Source organism: Myodes glareolus, chromosome 15, assembly GCF_982192425.1.
Source record: "Myodes glareolus chromosome 15, mMyoGla1.1, whole genome shotgun sequence".
Lineage (NCBI taxonomy): Eukaryota > Metazoa > Chordata > Mammalia > Rodentia > Cricetidae > Myodes > Myodes glareolus.
Genome location: NC_142040.1, coordinates 53,972,123 through 53,991,753, shown reverse-complemented (window position 1 = coordinate 53,991,753; position 19,631 = coordinate 53,972,123). Strand labels below are relative to the sequence as shown.

The 19,631-nt window shown below is 43.7% G+C and overlaps 1 protein-coding gene across 3 annotated transcripts in view; it reads left to right on the top strand.

Moving 5' to 3' along the window:
- Positions 1–18,976, top strand: part of Npr3 (natriuretic peptide receptor 3) — a 68,969-nt gene extending 49,993 nt beyond the window's left edge. For 2 of the 3 annotated variants that reach the window (XM_048429598.3, XM_048429576.3), the window contains exons 4-8: positions 1,121–1,256; positions 7,475–7,569; positions 10,792–10,927; positions 12,587–12,674; positions 13,671–18,976. In XM_048429598.3, coding sequence (XP_048285555.1) covers positions 1,121–1,256; positions 7,475–7,569; positions 10,792–10,927; positions 12,587–12,674; positions 13,671–13,782 — 567 coding nt within the window. In that variant the 3' untranslated portion in view covers positions 13,783–18,976. The remainder of the gene's footprint in view (positions 1–1,120; positions 1,257–7,474; positions 7,570–10,791; positions 10,928–12,586; positions 12,675–13,670) is intronic. The other variant, XM_048429587.3, reaches the window with a different exon arrangement.
- Positions 18,977–19,631: the final 655 nt, after the last annotated feature.

The window sequence follows — 19,631 nt, the reverse complement described above, 5'->3', positions numbered from 1 at the left end:
CGCCCTTCCAAACATCTGTTCAGTTTCAGAATTTAGGTCAACGTTTGCCACCACTCTTGAGCTTCCCTTTATCATCCTCCCCCAATTTATAACACTAACTGCTCTATTTACTGTATCTGAATAAGACTCAAGGACAGTACCAAGAGCATCATATGGCCCATAAAACAAGTTGCTGAATGCTTGCTACGCACTAGACACTTTATGCTGTGTTGCCATGTGATTCCTGCAATTACCCTTAAAGAAGGTTCTACAGCACCTACATGGGTACAGATGAAAGAAACAAAACTCCACATGGTGAAACAACTTCCTGGAGTTTAGTGGCCAGTGTGTGCATTTGTGAAACTAGGGTTTTGGAGAGCAAGGATACCTTTCCTGAGCCAAAGATCAAATAAAATGCATCACCTATCAAGACTGAATCACTTTCTGTCCCTGGAGTTTGGCAGAGGATGGAAAGAGAGACAGCTGTGTTGTTGCCAATATAGGAGCAAACACTGTTGCCCCCTCCCAAGGCAGGCAGAAATCCCTGTGTCCATTCTTTGTATCTTTGTTATGTGTTGGCAGTTGATAACAGTTTTGTTGAGCAGGAACAAATGGATACCTACATTTTTGTTTCATTTTGCTCTTTTGAGACAAGGTCTTGCCATGTGGTGCAGGCTGGCCTCAAGTCCTTCCCTTCTCTGCCCCAGCTTGCCCGGTTACTACTGTTCTGTGTGTGTGCCCTACACTCAGAATATAAAGGGATTACATGGGCAGTGGAAGCTGGAGCAGACGTCACTGGGGTGTTGAACTCATGCCGCCTTGAGGCTGATGGAAGATGTGGGCAGAAGGGTAATTGCATGAAAAGAGGGTCAAAGTTCCGGGAATAGTTAACCTGAACAACAGAATGGTTTCTTTGACTTCTGCAATGTCTTGTTTGCTCTGTAAACTCTCAGGAAGTGTTTTTCCTACTTAGTGCCAGGAAAACATGATAAGACTCTTGGTAGTTACTTTTGATAATTCTGCCCACTTCCTCCCTTGATCTCGCATCTACAGACCCAGGTTGGACCATTTTGTTTGCTTATACCATTGAGGAATATCAATCATCAGGTTCTCAGGCTCACTCGATGGGTTTCCTTTGCAGGTGAACATGTTTGTTGAAGGGTTCCATGATGCCATCCTCCTCTACGTTCTGGCTTTACACGAAGTTCTCAGAGCTGGCTACAGCAAGAAGGATGGGGGGAAAATCATCCAGCAGACCTGGAACAGGACTTTTGAAGGTAGGGATTCAGTTTCTATGGCAGCAGCCCTGCAACCATGTGAGTCATTGCTTCTGTACTTGCTATCTACTGCAACAATAGACTTGATTTTTTCAGTTTGAAAGTATGGAGAATAAGCCAACTCACCTCACTGGCTTGTAAAATAAGATCAAACAATGCAATGCATGTGAACATGCCATTGAGCAGATTCTACTTCATTAAGAACCATCCTGCTCCTTGCTTATTTATATAACACACACACACACACACACACACACACACACACACACAAAACACAAGCTGTATTCACCACAGAACAACCAGTGTGGAAGATCTGCAGGCAGGCTTAACAGTGTGCTAATCCAGGTGTACATTCCCACACCCACACCATGCTGGTTTCAGTGAAATGCAGATGTGAGCCATCATATCCAATCTGGTGGTCAGAGCTGCTTAGCAGGTCCAGGCCCTCCGCTTTTATTTGACTTTCAGAGTGTGACTATTAGTTGCTTAAAACAAAACAAAACAAAACAAAAACAGAGAACAGAAAAGTCAACAAAAAGCATATTATCTCATCATTCCAGCAGCCGACACTGACATTTAAAAATGAGACTATTCTTGGTTAGAAAGCTTAAACAGTATAAAGATGTACAAAATAAAAAATAAAACCTTTGTTCTCACCGCCGTCACCTTTCCCCAATGCAATCACTGTCAGTAATTTTCCAGATAACTCCAGAGTGTGATGCTTTCTGACAGCACACAATACATAGCAAAGAATGTAAAACTTTTAGAAAGCCGGATTCATTGCAAATATCATTTTTCATTTTAGTTTCATTTATATATTTCACTTTTTTGTATGCCAAAAAATTTCATATGAGTACTCACTCATCTAACATATTTTGAAATGAGAGTTAAATGTGATTCTGTTGTATAATAACTTCCTTAATTCTTTTAATCCTTTTCAATAATTTCATTTATTCGTTTAGAGGAAGGGTCTTACTACGTAGTCCTGACTGGCCTGAAACTTGCTTATACAGTCCAGACCAGACTTAAGCACGAGACGCTCCTGCCTCTGCCTCCTGAGTACCTGGGTTGCAGGTTTCGCCATCCTCCTCTTCTATTCCACCTTTGATTGGTGGAGGCTTCAGTTGGTTGTAGTTTTTATTATTCTGCAACACAGTGTCACAGGCCAGAGACTATTTCTCACAGAACATTCCCAGTGGTGAGGGATTTAGGTCTCTCGGTATGTGGGTGCTTTATACAATGCATCGAATATCATCAATCTTCTTTTTCTTTTGATAAGTTTTGTTGGTTCATTTACCACCAAAATGGTTTCTTTTAAAAATTTTTGGGATTATAATTCCATTTCTCCTTTTTCTTTCCTTCCCTCCAAACCCTCATATATGCTTCTTCCTGCTCTTCTTCACATTCGTGGCCTCTCTCATTTTTCACTAATTGTTAATTGCATATATATATATATATATATATATATATATATATATATATATGTACACATGTGTATTCCTAAATATAACCTGTCCAGTCAGTATAATGTTAATTGTAAGTATGTTTTCAGGGATGACTCTTTGCCAAACATCTCATAAAAATTTCTGTGAATCTACATTTTTGTCAATAGTGTATGTAAGTGCGGTGGTTTCCTTACCAACATGCCATACTGGCATGACTGGTTCCTAGAGCAGGCACCAGCTCTTCTGTTCACCCATCCAGTATATTCGCCAGGCCTCTGTGATAGACCAGGCACCATTCAAGGAGCCGAGGATAAAGCCGAGAACAAAAGAGGCTGTCCATAATCAGGTTCTCTTATGTGCAGATGTGCGTAGGAACCAATAAACTCCCCTCCCCCACTCCAGGGGGTGTCAAATAAAACAGGGTAGGAAGACAGGAAGTGGTGGGATGGAACTGCTGTGTTCGAGCAGTCAGGGAAAGGCCTCTGGACATGGCAGCTGACTGGGACTTGACGGTGACAGAAGACATTGTATTTAGGAGACTGTGCCACAGAGGAGGCAGCCATTGTATTGTCTTCTGGGTGTATGCGGTAGGAGATTGCTCCCTGAGGAGCTGGGGGGGGGGGTCTATGTGGCTGACAACTGACTATATGGAGCAGTGTGATAGGACCCAAAGCTCAAGATGCAGTAGGACCAGACCTGGGGCCTGGAAACTGCTGAAATAGTTTCCATGGAGATGGTGTGTCTTACGGCTGTTCTGTAGCACATAACCTGTAGCATGTTGGCGAGCATCTTCCGAGAAGCATTAACACAGAGTGCAGACTGGGGATGCGGGAAGCAGGAGCCTGTGACCTCTAGTACCCAATTTGCTCTGTAAAAAGACTGGGTAAGCTAACTGCAAAGGGACTTTCCAGTTCTTCATTGTGCCAACTTGTCCTGTGAGCCCATCCGCGGACTGGAGTATGTCTGTACTTGTGTTGACGTGAGTGAGACTTCTCAATGCCAAGAACAAAGCCGAGTCTCGCTTTGAGAGAGGAGTACGGGATGGTCCCCTCTACGCTCCATGGCCTCAGCTTGTCCTCAGATATTAAAAGGGAAGAAGAGTAGGGAGGAGTGGTGCTCCAGCTAGGGTTGTCTGGGTAGTAAATATGGCAGCCCAGGTAAGTTTCTTTTCTCTACGGTGGTTTCAGTGAACACCATGTTTTACCCTAGACAAGAGTGACAGCTTCCATTTTAGACAAGTAGTTGTTTGGGGGTAAACAAGCTCCCTGGATGAACTTGTTTTGGCTCTTCCTGCTTCAGCTGAGGGGCAGGAATCAAACAGGGTAATTCAGGGGGCATATTAGGACAAAGTCAAGTTTCCCAGAATGTGTGCACAATGCACCGAGAAACTGGTGTGTGGGGACACAACCTTGGTCAGGCCCAGCCCATTCTTAGCTATTACTCACCGCGTGGTGTGGTCATTTGTTCTTGGTCTTCTGACAGCGGGACAGGAGCCAGAGTTGGGGATGCTTAAAGGCACCTCTGAGAGAGGTTGGCGAGAGAAGGGCAGGTGTCCACAATGGCTAGGACACAGCTTGGTTTAGAGCTGAGACAGGCGCTAACTATTCTCAGACGCCATCTTCCTGGTTCCATTTTAGGGTCAGGCCTACGCGGTCAGTATGTACCAAGAGTATAAAGAATTGTATAGTTGAGTCTAAAATTAGGATCTTATGTGTCCAACATGTAAAGACCGATGCCCATGTGAGTTTGAATGGTTCAGAGAGCCCATGTTATTTGCTAAGCCGTAGTCCATTTGAAGGCAGCCCCTCAAAGAGCTCTAAGGTGGACGAGGGAAGAAAAACTCAAACCTCCCTAACATTAAAAACAATTTTAATTTTAGTGGTTGCTGTAAGTGACCATTAAGTTGTCAGGAGAAAAAAATACCCTGGATGTTATTTGACAAAATTGGATTTTACTGCCGTGAAACCTATGATCAACTCTCAAGACTTCCAATAAATGGTCCAAGAAGAGGCCGTGTTTCCTCTGTGTGAGAGGTTAGAGGGGCAAGGTAAACAGGACTGTGTGTGGCTCAGGCCTGGGCAAATAGAAACCGGGTTAGAAGGACTCATTGCTGATACACCGGAAAATTCTGCTGCCACCCTAACAAGTTCACCTTCTGCTTGATACTCTCAGGTGAGGTCTCACTTTGCAGAGCAGCCACCCCGAGAGTTCTCACCCCACTTCTTGGCAGAATTGCAATCACTTAAAGGTGTAATGAGGTGCTGGGTTCCCAGGACCACTGCATCAAATACAATACTGTGTAAATCACTCAGAGTACTTCCCTAACACCACTGGACAGATTGACAAGTGACCTCAGATAGCCAATGTTTAGAGAATGAATATGTATATGTATACACATATGTATATGCATATACACATATATGTATATATACATACACATTTACACATATATACATACTATATGTATATAATTTGAGGTTTTATAGCCTCTCAAGAATGCACAAGTTCATGATAGGTGCATCCTTTGTAACCTGCCTGTATTAAGAAGACAAAAAAAAAAAAACCCAAAGATGAATGGTAACTCCATTCTGTTTCCAGCAAAGTAACCCAAAGTCTGGAAAAATCAGTGGGCCTTCAAACCACAGCCCAAAGGACAGTAAACCCAAATGCCTGCCCTCTCCAAACCACACGAGAGGATGGAACTTTCCCTTGGGATGCTCCTCAGTGGACATTTCCCTGGGGCGGCCGCTCTGTCTGGGGAGAAGCTCTGTCTGATGGCAGCACCAAGGAAGAACAGCACAGAATTCTCCTACAGAGCAAACAAATGGCTTGTGCTGATCAGAACAGGGCCGGTGCACAGGTCCTGCTACTTAGTGCACGAAGATGTGAACACAGACAGTTTAGCATCAGCCTCTGTTCTCTGGAGGCCTTTGGGGATTAGCTGCTGTGAGCACCCATCCTTGCTTGTCAAAGTGCCTGGGTCCTCTGGGCTTTGGCTGCTCTGTTCCAGCCTCCTGCCTCACTGACTCTGTTCATAAACACTTCATAGGAAACTTCACGGTTCTCTGGTTCTTTTTGGCCTTAGGGTCTTTTTAAATTAAACCAGGTCAGTAGCTTACACTCTTGATTGTGTTTTGAATCACAGGTTTCCTCCTGTGTATGAGATTTTACAATCCCATAATCCCTGCTTTTTTTTTTTTCCTTTTTAGCTGCATTTTAACTTGTGCTGAGTCGTGTTCTGATCATGGTCAAGTACTCTCTATGATACCACAGGCACAGTAGTGATAATGAGAACTTTATAATAGCATCCTCCAGCCCCAGATCTCGAGCTCAAAATGCCCCCACATTGGAACATTTTACATGTCAAAATGACGCCACAAATGGAAAGTTCTCCATAATGGATGTTTATCTCATGCAAAAAATTTACAGAAAATACTGTTTTAAGATTACCTTCTGGCTATGTGTATAAGTATGTATAGAGATGAAAAAAATCCTTTGCTTAGACTTGCATCCTATCCCCAAGGTGTCTCATTATGCGTGTGCAGATATTCAGAAATTTGAAAACACCTGAAATCTGAAACGCATCTGGCCCCACATCCTTTGGCTGAGGGCTACTCAACCTGTAGGAATAATGATAGCAGTAGCGACCGATAGAGGAAAACAGCTGGCGTTGCTTCAGCATCTGTTGGCGATGCCCCACGTGTTTTATTTCAGCTCTACCGCTGCTGGTAGGAACGTGATCTTATGCTTGTTTACGCTGGTTGCAGAGGCTGAGATTCAGAGGACCAATGCCTTGGCCACGGTGGCAGAGGTGGGGAAAGATAAAACGGCAATTCAGTATTCTGATTCTTCAATAAAAAAAGAAAAGAAAAACGACCCCAAATCACACTTTAAAATTCCATTTATTTATTCATTTTGTGCGTGTGTGCGTGTGCGTGTGTGTGTGCGTGTGTGCGTGTGTGTGTGTGTGTGTGTGTGTGTGTGTGTTAGTTGAAGGATAACTTCTGGGAGTCAGTTTGCTCCTTCTACTGTGTGGGTCCCAGAGTTCGAACCTATATGACCTATGCTCAACTTGGTGTCAAGCACACTCACCTAGTTCTCTGGCCCCAACCTGTTTGTCTGATTCTACTAGGAAAAGCTGACTCCTCACTCCAGGCCCCTCCTTGAGCCTAACTCAGCCTTCCCTGCAGTGCTAACTCAGCACCTAGGAATCTTCTGGATAGTGTTTGCATAAGCAGTGAATGAACCCACATTGAGCAATGAATGAACACACATTGGGCAATGAAGACTTGCTCTTTAGACATTGGCCCCAGGGACCCAGCAACCAGACCCCCAGCGCTCTTGCAGCCTGTATGAAGCATACTACTGAATGCTGGGCCAGAGTGATTTTCCTTATGAGAGTTGTCCAATGAGGCCCCAAACCTATGTGTGATAAGACATCTTTACCTTTTAGCTACTTTTTAGAAAATAAAAAAATCAAAACTCTAGAGTAAGCACACTGCCTTCAGCATTAGCTTTCTTCTGTTCTTTTTTTTTTTTCAGAAGTATTCCCCAAAGATCATTTCTTTTTCTTTTTTAAATGGAGAAATGTTAAGAATTTAGGAATGCAGACACAGATGAAATTACAATGTCTTTCTAAATGCCAACAAAAATGCTTCCAGTCTGATGTGATTCCCTGTGGCATGAATTTGTTTTAAAAAATCCCATCAATTCATTTTCTTGGCAGGCAGAGGTGCCGTAAGTTTCTAATGCAGAGTCCTTGTTCTCCTGCAGGCATCGCCGGGCAGGTGTCCATAGATGCCAACGGGGACCGATACGGGGACTTCTCTGTGGTTGCCATGACCGACATCGAAGCTGGCACCCAAGAGGTGAGGAAAGGACACTTCTACATCGGTCACTCTGGCAAGTGGAGACTCTGAGGGTGCATTTGTCCTTGTGTCCAGTGCACCCTTCAAACACAAATGAGCGTTCCGGGTAGGCAAAGCTCACTGTTCACTGAGGGGACAGGTGGAAGGCAGGACACGTCGCCATGTGAATTCTCAGTAGAGAAGCCCTACCTTCCAAGCAGTCAGGAGTCACTCCCTAGCCCTGGGTAATGAAGACACCAATCAGCACAGGAAGTGCAACTTGCTCGCCTCTGCGTTTAGAGTTTTTTTTCCCCTAGTGGTTGTTTTGGATTTTCAGGTGTTACTATTTCAAAAGATGGAACTTCAGGACAGAAATCTGCCTGGACTGAAGATGAGTCCGTGACAGTCACCGGGCAGGGTTCTCTGCTCTAGTTTCTTCAGCTATAACATGGGAATCGTAATATTTTCCTTGCTGGCCTCATGACAGCTTTAGAACCATATGACATAAAACCTAGAAAAGTAACACATGACCTCTAATGGACAAATAAAGAGAAAGAAATAGGTATTAAATCAATATTCAGTGTTTCTGCTGAAAAATAGTTTTTCAGCAAATGATGATTGCCCTGTTTCCTTGCAAGGTCAAGACCATCACTCTTTATTTTAACTTTCTTTTATCCTTTGTGTCTTTCACATTATGCATCTCAATTCCATTCATCTCCCTTTCCTTTCCTATCCACCCTCTACCCTTGTACTCCCCCCAATAAAATAAAATGAAACATAATAAAATTTAAGAGAGAGAGAGAGAGAGAGAGAGAGAGAGAAAGAGAGAGAGAGAGAGAGAGAGAGAGAGAGAGAGAGAGAGAGAGAGAGAAAGAGAGAGAGAGAGAAAGAGAGAGAAGAACAATCTTGTTATGGGAGCTGCAGTGTGACACAGTGAGTCACACAGTAAATCCTTTGTCCATATGTCTTTACTTGCCAGTATTCATTGAAAAGAGCCATTGGTTTGGTCTGAGGGCTCCGATCATTGCTGGGACCTCACTGGGGCTCCTCTTGGATATCCTGTTGCTGCCCTGTGTCCCGGAGGTCCTCTAGCTTTGAATCTGCAGGATGTGGCCCTTCACGTACTCCAGCAGATCATAGATGGGGTGGTTGTTGGGGTTGGTCAACTCATAGCTCTGGTTCTGGGCTTGGATGATTGCAGGTTTGTTCAGCCCGCCAACTCCCCCTCCCATCTTGTCACCAGGCTCTCAGACATTGCTCTATCTAGGTCACCCTACGTGGCAATGAGCAAGGGGCGGGACTGGTTTTCCTGCTTTCATGCACTCAGGGTAGACCAGTAGGCTTACCCACACCTATACCACAGGGCCAGCTCTACTGTGCTGCCCAGGCAAGATGCATGGGTCACTCCCCCGAGTGCTGCAGCTGCGGAGGAGCAGACACAGCTCTCCCACTCTGAAGATCATCATCACTCCTGTTGCTTTGGTGGGCGCTGGCCTAAGACACCTCTCCTCTCTGTGGGCTATGCCTAGCCTTTGTATGGGACGTGAGGGAGCAGGAGCCCTCTCGCTGTGTTCACCGGATGATTTTTATATCGCCCCAGTTCTAGAGCTTGTCTGCAGTATGGCTTCCTCCTCTGGAGAAGTGGGGAGTGATAGTTCATCCCATCTCATTGTGAGGCTACGCATGCAAAGCACTTGGGATAGGCTCGACACATACCAGTCACTGTCGTATTTCATGAGGACCTAGAATTGGTTTTGACCCTGAGCTGATAGAGCCTGTGAGAGCCTGCCGTCACTCAGTGAGGAGGGAGGAGAAATGTCACAGGCCACCCAGACGGCACAAGTTTGTGCCCAGGAAAAAGTGGAGAACCCCTAGGAGCTGTGTGAGAAGGCACTGCCAGATTAGCTCATGTGACTATTGACCTAATAGTCATTTAACTGGAGTATGACCCTGCATTATATCATCCAGAGGTGTAAGGTGGCAGCTGAAACAGAGTTAAGTCTGATAATGGGAGAGCACAAGAAGAGAATTCATCAGAGATATAGGACATAGTACTGACCAAAACGTCAACCAAAAAGTTCTTCAAAGATACAATTTTTAAAATTACATCTCTCTGTCTGTCTGTCTGTCTGTCTATTGTGTGTGTGTAGGTCAGAGGGCAATTTGTAGGAGTTGGTTTTCTCATTCCAACATGTGGGTCCTGGGTATCCAATTCAGGTCTTAAGGCTTGTTGGCAAAGGCCTTTACCTCCGAAGCCATCTTTCTATCACTCAAAATTATATTGTTTAGTATTATAATTATTTGTCGATCTGACCGAAGGGTGGGGGGGTGCTATGTACCTGTCACATGCTTAACCTAAGCAGGTATGCTGTGACATTGGTTTCTATCACATATCCCTAAGGAAAATGGGCCTCACACATGACTGGCAGTGTGGATTTCTCAGTGACGAAAGGCCAGACAGGGCCCTGTGGAATGAGACAGAGTAAAGGTGTGAATCTGGAGACTATTGTTTCACAGGGAAGTGAAAAGAATTCACCCTTCCCATTATGCAGTAGCAGCTGCTGTATACCTAGGGACAGCATTGGTTGGGTACAGCCTCCAGTGTAGACAGGCCTCACCAGGCACTGTCTCTGTCATGTCCATACATTTTCAAGTCTACGTGACCCTGATTCCTTAGCTGCCAGGAGGAGCCACTGTGATAATCTGTGTGCACAGCAGGAGAGCCCCTGACCCCTCCCGTTCTCATGCTTTTTTGAAGCTCTTGCTATCACTTCCTGCAGGTGATGATGTGTAGAGGTAGCCTGTGTAGATCAGGCTGTGTTCATGCAAGACTACAAGCTTTGTGCCTCCTTTGGGAACTGAAGTGGAATGTCCTTCTGTACATGTGTTGCTTTTATTGGTTAATGAATAAAGCTGCTTTGGCCTATGGCAGGGCAGAATATAGCCAGGCTGGAAGGGATATAGAGAGAGTAGATGGAGTCAGAGAGACACCATGTAGCTGCCGAAGGAGACAGACACCTGGAACCTTACCTGGTAAGCCACAGCATTGTGGCCATACACAATGGGTTAATTTAAGATTTAGGAGCTAGCTAGAAATATGCTTGAGCCATTGGCCAAAGAGTGCCGTAATTAATATAGTTTTCCGGGTTTGGGCAGCCAGAAAACAAATGAGCAGCCTCTGCTTGCAGGGAACAGGTAACTTTGGCTTTCCCCTTTTTATGTCTGACTTTTGCCTTTCTGTAGGTTATTGGTGATTACTTTGGAAAAGAAGGTCGGTTCAAAATGCGATCCAATGTCAAGTACCCTTGGGGCCCTTTGAAACTGAGAATAGATGAAACCAGAATTGTGGAGCATGCCAATAGCTCTCCTTGCAAATCATGTAAGTTCAGAGACTTAATTCACCTTTCCTCCTCTTCTCCAGTCATGTGAGTCCAGCACATGTTGCTCTCAAGGACTCGTGTTTGGAAAGCTCCCACGTCTTTTTCTGATGTCTTCAAACCTGTGGGAACAACTCAAAAATAGCCACCCCTCCTCCCTTACCAGAAGTGTCCATCTTTCTTCCCTTTGTTCTTTTCTTCCAGATGATAGTATATTCTATCTGGATTTATATCTCTTTCTACAATCTCTTAGTTATTAGAGGTTTCTACTTTGAGGAAAAATAATATTATTAACTGTCTCTTATTCATCTACCATACCAAATCTCATTATTGACTTTAAAGTTTACAGTTGACCTCCAGATCTTCAAGATGGGACAGATAATGTTCTTAAATACCTGGAAACTTACAAAGTGGCAAATAAGCATTGAACATATTATTTATAGCCTATTTCTGGATGCAGAAAGAGAAGCAGGTGTATCTTCCTCAGAGATAGGGACATTTTTCAAAGTGATTGTCTGTGAGGGGCTTCTGACGAGGAAGAACAAGTGGTATCAATCTTGAAGGCCAGTTGGTGATTTTAGGTGACTATATGAATGGTCATTGTGTCTCAGGACCATCTTTTAATGTTGAGGAATTTATATCTATACACTAGTTATGAGAAAGAATTAATAAAGAAGTATATTGATCACATAGCCTCCGCACATGGATCCAAAGTCTTACTTTGCTTCTTGCCTGTTTGGGCCAGGAGAGTTCCTTCAACTCACCAAGCCTCCCTTTCCCCACATGTAAAGTAAAATATACCCAACTTTGGTCTGAGGAGCCCATGAGGCTGTGACCTGCAGGCTTACTCTAAACTCTGCAAGGACAGGAGAGGCTGATTTTTCTAGAACTGAGTTCCCAATGGAGGAATCCAAACGGTTTGCTTTTTCACAAAGCTATGTAGGCCATTTGGAGATGGAACCCTGGCTTTGGTGAGAGAACATCTAAAAACAGAACACTGACCCAGTAGAGTTCCCCGGACCTTCTAGCACTTAGGAGTGTCACCATCTGCCTGCGAGACACAGAAGAGCTGGGTCAGTGCCTTTGTCCGTCCCGGATGCTTTCCTTGACTTTCAGCTCAAGCACAGCCTGGGTGTGTCTGAAATCTCCAGCTTCCAGCCTCATCCGATCCTGCTCAAATCTGTGCTGCTTTCTCTGCCCACCATTCCTTCTAACATTCCTTCCCCCCCCTCCTTCTTCCTCTCCCTCTTCCTTCCCTGTCATAGATCTTGCTGTGTAGTTCAGGCTGCCTCAAACCTGCGATCCTCCCGTTCATCTCCCCAAATGTCAGGATGACTGCCATTTGTCCTAGTCTCAACTTAGAACTTGTTTTGCTGCTGCTCTCTTCACTGTCACGTGACAATGCATTTGTCTAGTGCTTTCTGAAAAGCCTATCTTAAGCTTTATACCAAGCAAAGAAGAAAGTCCAGAATTTCTCGTATATATAAACATTTATACACACATGCACACACACACACACACATATATATATATATACATATACATATTTATATATTTCACAGAGAAAGGAAAATTTGTTTCAACTGGGAGATGAACGCAAATCAAAGTATTCTTACTTATTTCCCCATATGAGCTCTGACCAGTGATGTCTCTTCTTCAAGCAGGTGGCCTAGAAGAATCAGCAGTGACAGGAATCGTGGTGGGGGCCCTACTCGGTGCTGGTTTGCTAATGGCCTTCTACTTTTTCAGGTAGGGACCATTCATGATGTTAAAACTCACTCTGCGGGTTTGACCTTTGTCTCCTGTCTTTGGGTCATACTCCCTGTGGTTTGCCCACACCCTTCTTTGAGAGAAGAAGGATGGTGGTTAAAATATCAAAGCCATTCTTGGGTGCGATCTTGGGTCTGGTGGTCATCTTGAGTTATGGATTTCTACTGTACTCTGGCTACCATGGGCCAGAGAGTTGCTGGGATCTCTGAACCACAGATCCATTCATGAGAATCCCTTCTACCTACCAAATCTAAACGCGAAGAGGAAATCTGGACAAAGAACGAACCTATCCTCACACTTCCTTCAATTCAGAAATAAGTGGCCATGTTCACCTCGAAGGGCTGGAGGGAGCACGCAGTGATCTCTCATTCAGGCTGCTGAATGTGTTCTGTGTTTGGAAAAGTCACGTGCTTAGCTGTTGCTGTGGCTCAACCTTAAGGCTCATAAACTGGTACTACGTACGTGTGCCTAAGGTATTGGTCGTTTGTTGCAGTCGTGGTGGCCCACTCTTTAGTAATCTTCAAAGGCTGAATTCATGGCTTACTTCTAAGATTTCTTCATTTTCACATGGAAATTTAAGTCTGGGTGTGTGTGGTTCTCTGTGGAAACAATTGTGTCCCTGTCCCCTTGGTCACAGTACACTTAATGTGATTTTTATCTGGGGACATATCCTGGGAGTCAAGCAGAGCTTCTGGGACAGAAGAGATAAGACTGAACCCACAGGGTCCCAAGAAAGAAGGGGAAGGCTTGTTCTACAGTATGTCGGAAAGCTTGCCAATTCTCCTCCTTGAATAAGGACATGCATGATGCCTCGGGGCACACTACTTTAATCTCTGACCAGGGTTTCATACTGTGTCACTTCTAATTTATCAAACCTAACCCAGATGTCCCTGGGAGGCATTCTTTGTAAGAGGAACCATAGTATTTTGCTGTCAAGTGAGGTTTTATTGTTGCGTTTATTCTGCTTTTACACAGGAAGAAATACAGAATAACCATTGAGAGGCGAAATCAGCAAGAAGAGAGGAACATCGGGAAACATCGAGAGTTACGCGAAGACTCCATCAGATCTCATTTTTCGGTGGCTTAGAAGATCCCCCCCTTTCGTCTGCTTGAGAGATAGATGGAAGGAAAGACATCAGTGGAGCAGAAAGGACGCTCATGGAGAATTCTTTGTTTTAAGCCGTAGTCATTCACTCTACGTTTCCTTTATAAACTCAGGAATGATTATTAATCACTATCTGCCTCCTGGCCTTTCATCTCATGGCAAACAAATCTGAGGATATAATGCCATTCTATTAGGTGTTCTGACTGCTGGAAGGGCATAGGATTAGATTTATGTTTTGAAAAATCTGGCATCTCCGTATCTTGATGGCTTTGGGAGCCTTTCACACAAGGATATAAGGATGTGGTTTTTCTGAAATTAAATGTTTTGTAGCTAGAATAAAACACTTTTTACAAGTAGAATATTCCTGGAAAGAATTTAACACCCAATAAGAGGACAATAGAATGAAAAAAAAATCTCAAGCCTGGGAATGCAGGGCTGTTCCCTGGAGCCAGTGGTCAGGTTTGTGGTAGACAAGGGCTGCATTCGGTGTCCACGTTCGGGTCTGACCTTGTGTCTCCAGGATGATCCTCCCTGTCTCTTTCAGGGTCTCAGAAAAAACTACTCTGGAAATTGTGAATATTAGTGAGTTAGGAGGATTTATATAAGAAAAGTGAGTCTAAATGTTTCTTTTATGATGTAAAAAAAAGCCCTACTTCCTGCTAACATTTTATTTTTAAGTATTTTAATCTTATATTTTGGTATTAGAAATGTGTCTATTTTTTCATTTTGAAGATTAAATTTCACTTGTACTCTAAAAGCGCGGAGAAAGTGTGTGACAAACCCATGGTGGCAAGGGGATGGCCTTTCTCTACTGTCCTCTTTCCCGCGGCTATGGTCAAGCATTAATTGCTAATGGCCGATTTGAGGCCGCTTTGACTACAGACATCTAGGAATACGTTCAGCTTGCAAACTCTAAAAGGGACACATTGATTTTTAAGCCGTTTTTCATTGTGAATGGTTTTAAATTCTGGAGGGCTGCACCCCTTCTAATTGGGGCCAAACGATGCATTTCAAAATCCAGAGAGGGAAGGCAGTGGAGGATAGCCGAGGATACCCAGACTTGCCAATCTTTCACTCCAGAAGAAACCGGGGGCGAGAATTTGATAGCGAAGCACAGAAAGGATAAATTAAAAGGAGTGCAGTTTATCGAAACGTGGTTGGAGAGGGAGTGTTGATATCCGCTCTGTTCCCTGAGCCCCAGGGAGTTTTGCAGCCACCACAAATTACCCACAGCACGGTAGGACAGCCAAGTGCATCCTGGGAAGGACTGAGCCAGCTTTTGCTGGGTATCTGATTCGCACTCAGTCCTGTGTGCTAACTGAGGTTTAAATGGGGGTTCCCACTTTACCGTTTGAGGAGAGAGCAAGGGTACCATCTGGTAATCATGCCTCTCTTGGTAACATTTTGAGTTCCTCAAGCATCGTTTAGGGGGGAAGAAATAGCACAATTCCTTGGAGGTCACATTCACTCAGGTCAACTGAAGAGGAAAGCCAAGCGGGGGCAAAGTTCTGGAAGCTGTCTCGTGCTTGCTTCCCCAGGAAGGACGATGTCACAGCTGGTTGCGACCCACGTCAGAGTGAACGGGCTGTTTCTGTGCGAGGCTCACTTCTTTCTGATGGCTCAGGAAATGGGATACAAACTACGAGACGAAAGAATTAGCCGTGAACAACAGGAGCGGCACCATTGCAGCTTTGTATTTAGGAAAAGTGCTGATTCAAAAAGTGGAAAAGGTAGGCAAGAAAGGTAGATTTCAAAATTCTAATGCAGGACGAGAGTTTGTGAGGTAGAACTCAGGAAAGCAGTGGCCGATGGTTGGGAACTCACATCATGGAAACAGTGCACAGACTGCAACTGCTTCAGTTATCGGAACCAGAGAGCTCATTTCCCTCTTTTTCTTTCTCAATAATCTTTTCCATATATTTCAGAGATATTCATTTTCTAAGGTTTATTTTTTTGAACCTGCGTGTTAGTTATGGGAGAGGGGGTGTTGGGGGAAAGTCCTCTACATGGCTATACTCTTTTTGGTGTAAATATTTCTGACCTTTCTTGAATTTATATAGTGGTGCCTTAATGGCAGTGTTGTTACAGCAAATACCTTTTATTTCTACTTCAGCTAGAGGAATTGTTCCAAGTTTAATAGCATTTCCCCAGGAATGTTAAAGATGAGGAGGGAGTAAGCCTTTGAAAAAAGGGTGACTTTTGGCATCTCTGGAATATGGTGTCATTTCTCATCATTTTAAAACAATTCTAGTGTGATTAAGGTCATTTACATGTCTGCTATGTAGTTTTTCTTCCTTAAACATCTTCACGTGGCTAGGCACTTGGGAGGCAGAGTAGGTGGATCTTTGTGGTTTCGGGCAAGCATGATCTACACAATGAGTTTCAGGTCAGCTGTGTTGACGCAGTGAGAGCCTGTGCCAGAAAAAAAAATAAGTCTTCATATGAGTTGCCCAAATGATATTAAGTTTTGAAAACACCACTGAGCTGGTAAACCTCTGCTCAGCATATAGATGTGGTTCTGTGGTGGCCCTGGGGTAAGAACTCTCCGGATTGTATTGTGGGACTTAAATTCCTAACTGCTAAGCCACATCTTTGACATTTAGTCATTTGTAATCCGCCAGGAGCAAAGTATTATAAAATAAATTCAACGGGACTTGGGTTCTTAAGCCATTCTATACATCTTTGCTCCTAAATCCAATGATTAAGATGTCGAAGGGGGATATCTTATTAGTATTTTTCTTATCTAGTCAAATATAAGTTCATAACAAGCTAAAAGAAACATATAGTTATGGTGTTGGAAATAAACACAGATTTTATGGCTGCTATTATTGTCTTAGAATTGGGAGAGAAGATGGAGTCAGAAGTAAAGCATTCTGTGTAAGAGTCGTGTGCCTTCCTCCCAAACAGAGGTTTCACAAGGAATCCCTTCAATGTTATATTGTTTTTACGAACCACCAGCACGGCTTTTCCTGAACCACAGATATAGTTAGTTCCACAGACCTTAAAATAGTTCTTTACCCCTCAGAACTAACTCGTGGAGGAAAGGGAGAATCCTAAGGAAGGAGAGCAGGTGGCCTTGTTTCCTCTCTCCCTTGAGTGAAAAGCTCGGAATGCCAAGTCACTTCCCGCTCTGCTTACCAGCTTCCTGTGCTGTCCCTGAAGGCACATGCACCCTTTCTGTCCCTAGCTTACCTCTTTTCTTCTGGTTGGGACTGGCTGTAGGGATGGAGACAGGTGGTGGGAGTGACAGGGGAGGCCTTGCCTACCTGAGACAGACAGTGAGTGGTTCAGAAGCCGATTCCAGTGGCATCATTGCCTTCTTGAAGCTGAGTTACTTGTGCAGTTCTTACACACACACACACACACACACACACACACACACACACACACATAAAAGAGAAAGAATAGTGTTTATAAATTGGAATATACTAGTGCCTATGTTTCTTGAGACACAAAGGACTCAGATCCCTGCTGGATGCAGCTAGGAAGGCAAATGGCGATAGAAATTTGGCCCCTGTACCTACATGTCACAGGTTTTGCTTAGTTACACCCTGTGGTTCAGGACTTCAGAAGGAAGCTGGCAATGAGCTGAATTTCTCATTCAGTGGAATAAAAGGAAATAGTCTAGAAGCCCAGGATACTGAGGGGCAGCATAGAAACAGCGAGAATGAGTGGGTGGCACCAGAGGGACCGGTCTCCCATCCAGTTGGTCTTTGGAACTGAAGACTAATGAACAGTTTAGACCCTCTGCAGTAGCCAGTCTCCACAAGAAATGATGGGCATGCCCAGTGAAAAAAACAAGGAGTTTATTTCTTCCAAGGTGGCCGTGGGAAGAACGTCGCTGCTGATATTGTCTCTACTGTCTTTCTTCCCTGAGCCCCACCTACTGTCAAGGCTCCACAGATGTGTCAGCATCTTTCCCCTGCAGGTCGGAATTGGTGAGGGAACCTCCACACCTACTCAGAGAAAGAGACAAAATAGCCCTGGCTGTGAGGATGTAGCCGGCTTCTAATCAGAAGTCGCACAGGAACTTGGCCCCTGGACAGTTCAAGCCTGTTTCTCCTGCACACTAACGAGCCTGGCTTTGGTTCTCAGCTTACAGACTTTTCAAATGCATCCTGCAGGCCTATGGGGTGAAAGTCACTCAAAAGGTGCTGGGTTGGAGGTTGTTCAAATCTCTCATTAATCACAAATGTTAATTCATATGAAACCTAGAGCATTCGGAACCAGCTGATGTTGGTGTTGATGTTTTAAATCACTTTAAACACAATGAAAAGGATTGTACTGAGTGCTGTATCTAAGAGGTTGAAAATCCATATGTTACAAAAATTCTTGGTGTATTAGGTGTGAGATGGCTCTTAGTAGAGGGATTTGGACACGTAGACCTCAGAGTTAATAAAAACATGTCACGTTTCTTTGATTCATAGTTAAAGACATAAATTTATATGCACAGGAACAAAGGGATCTATTTACCAAGCATGAATCATAACAGCCTATGAGATTCATTTTTTATTTTCTAGAACAAAACTGTCATAGTATATAACAATTATCAGGCAGAGAAAGTTATTTCTGCAATGAAAGAAGAAAATGTGGATTTTGACATGAAGTATCTTATTCAGGATTTGGTGCGTATGTCTGAAAATGTTCAGTGTGATGTAGTGTATAAGTCAGCAAGGAAGTGCCCTCAACAGGCTGGAGGTGCTGTGGTTCTAAGAATAGGAGCTTTGTTCCCTGTGCATAGCTGAAACCAGGGGGTCATGAGCTAGGCATTGCAGAAGGTTAATCCTGGAGCCTGTGTCTTTTGAGCCATGTCGTTCATGGTTAGTTTAAATACAGGACCACCAAACAATACAAACCTACCATGAGTCTGGTAGATAGCTGCACTAGCCACATATAGCTTACTATCTAATGTAAGTAGAACTATCTGCATATAATGTGATTTAATTTATTGTTGTTTTGTGTAGAAAGTGAGAATTAATGACTGTGGACATAGCCCTGTTTTGTATAATATATTTTATTTCTGGTGCAAAACTGGTCATTTAAACAATCTACTTCATTTGGGGTTTGGATATAAATGTGTATGTGTTCTTGTAAATGTTTCTACTGAGCAAGAATACCACATATTCCAAATATAATAATATGTTCTCATTAAAAATATACTCTACAACTATAGAAACAGTTGCCTGTCTATAATTTGACTAACATATATTGCTTATATACAAGTTTTCTGAAAATTTTCTGCTTTCTTGAATAAGCTGAAGTAAAAGACCAATTAATGGGTATGATGAATTATAATGTTTGAATGACATTCATGAAAGGACTCAAGAATTTCTGCCCCACAAAAGGAAACTTGTAGAAGGAGCGGTGGGCCACTTCCCACCGCCGGCCGGGCTAGCTTTACCTGAAATAATTACATGAAAACTGTATTCATTTAAACACTGCTTGGCCCATTAGTTTCAGCCTCTTATTGGCTAACTCTCACATCTTGATTAACCCATTTCTAATAATCTGTATAGCACCACGAGGTGGTGGCTTACCAGGAGGATTCTAACCTGCGGCTGTCTCAGAGAGGAGAGTCATGGCGACTGCCTCATTGCCTTCTTCTTCTTCCCGGCATTCTGTTCTGTTTACTCCACCTATCTAAGCTGCTGTCCTATCAAAAGCCAAGGCAGTTTCTTTATTAACCAATGAAAGTAACACATAGACAGTTAACCCTCCTCCATCAGAAACTCACAGAGATAGCATTCATAGAGACTATGAATACGTAGTCTCTGCAGGTACAGGAAGCAGGTGGCATGCAGGATAACCACGCTTTTTGAACCTGCTCACCT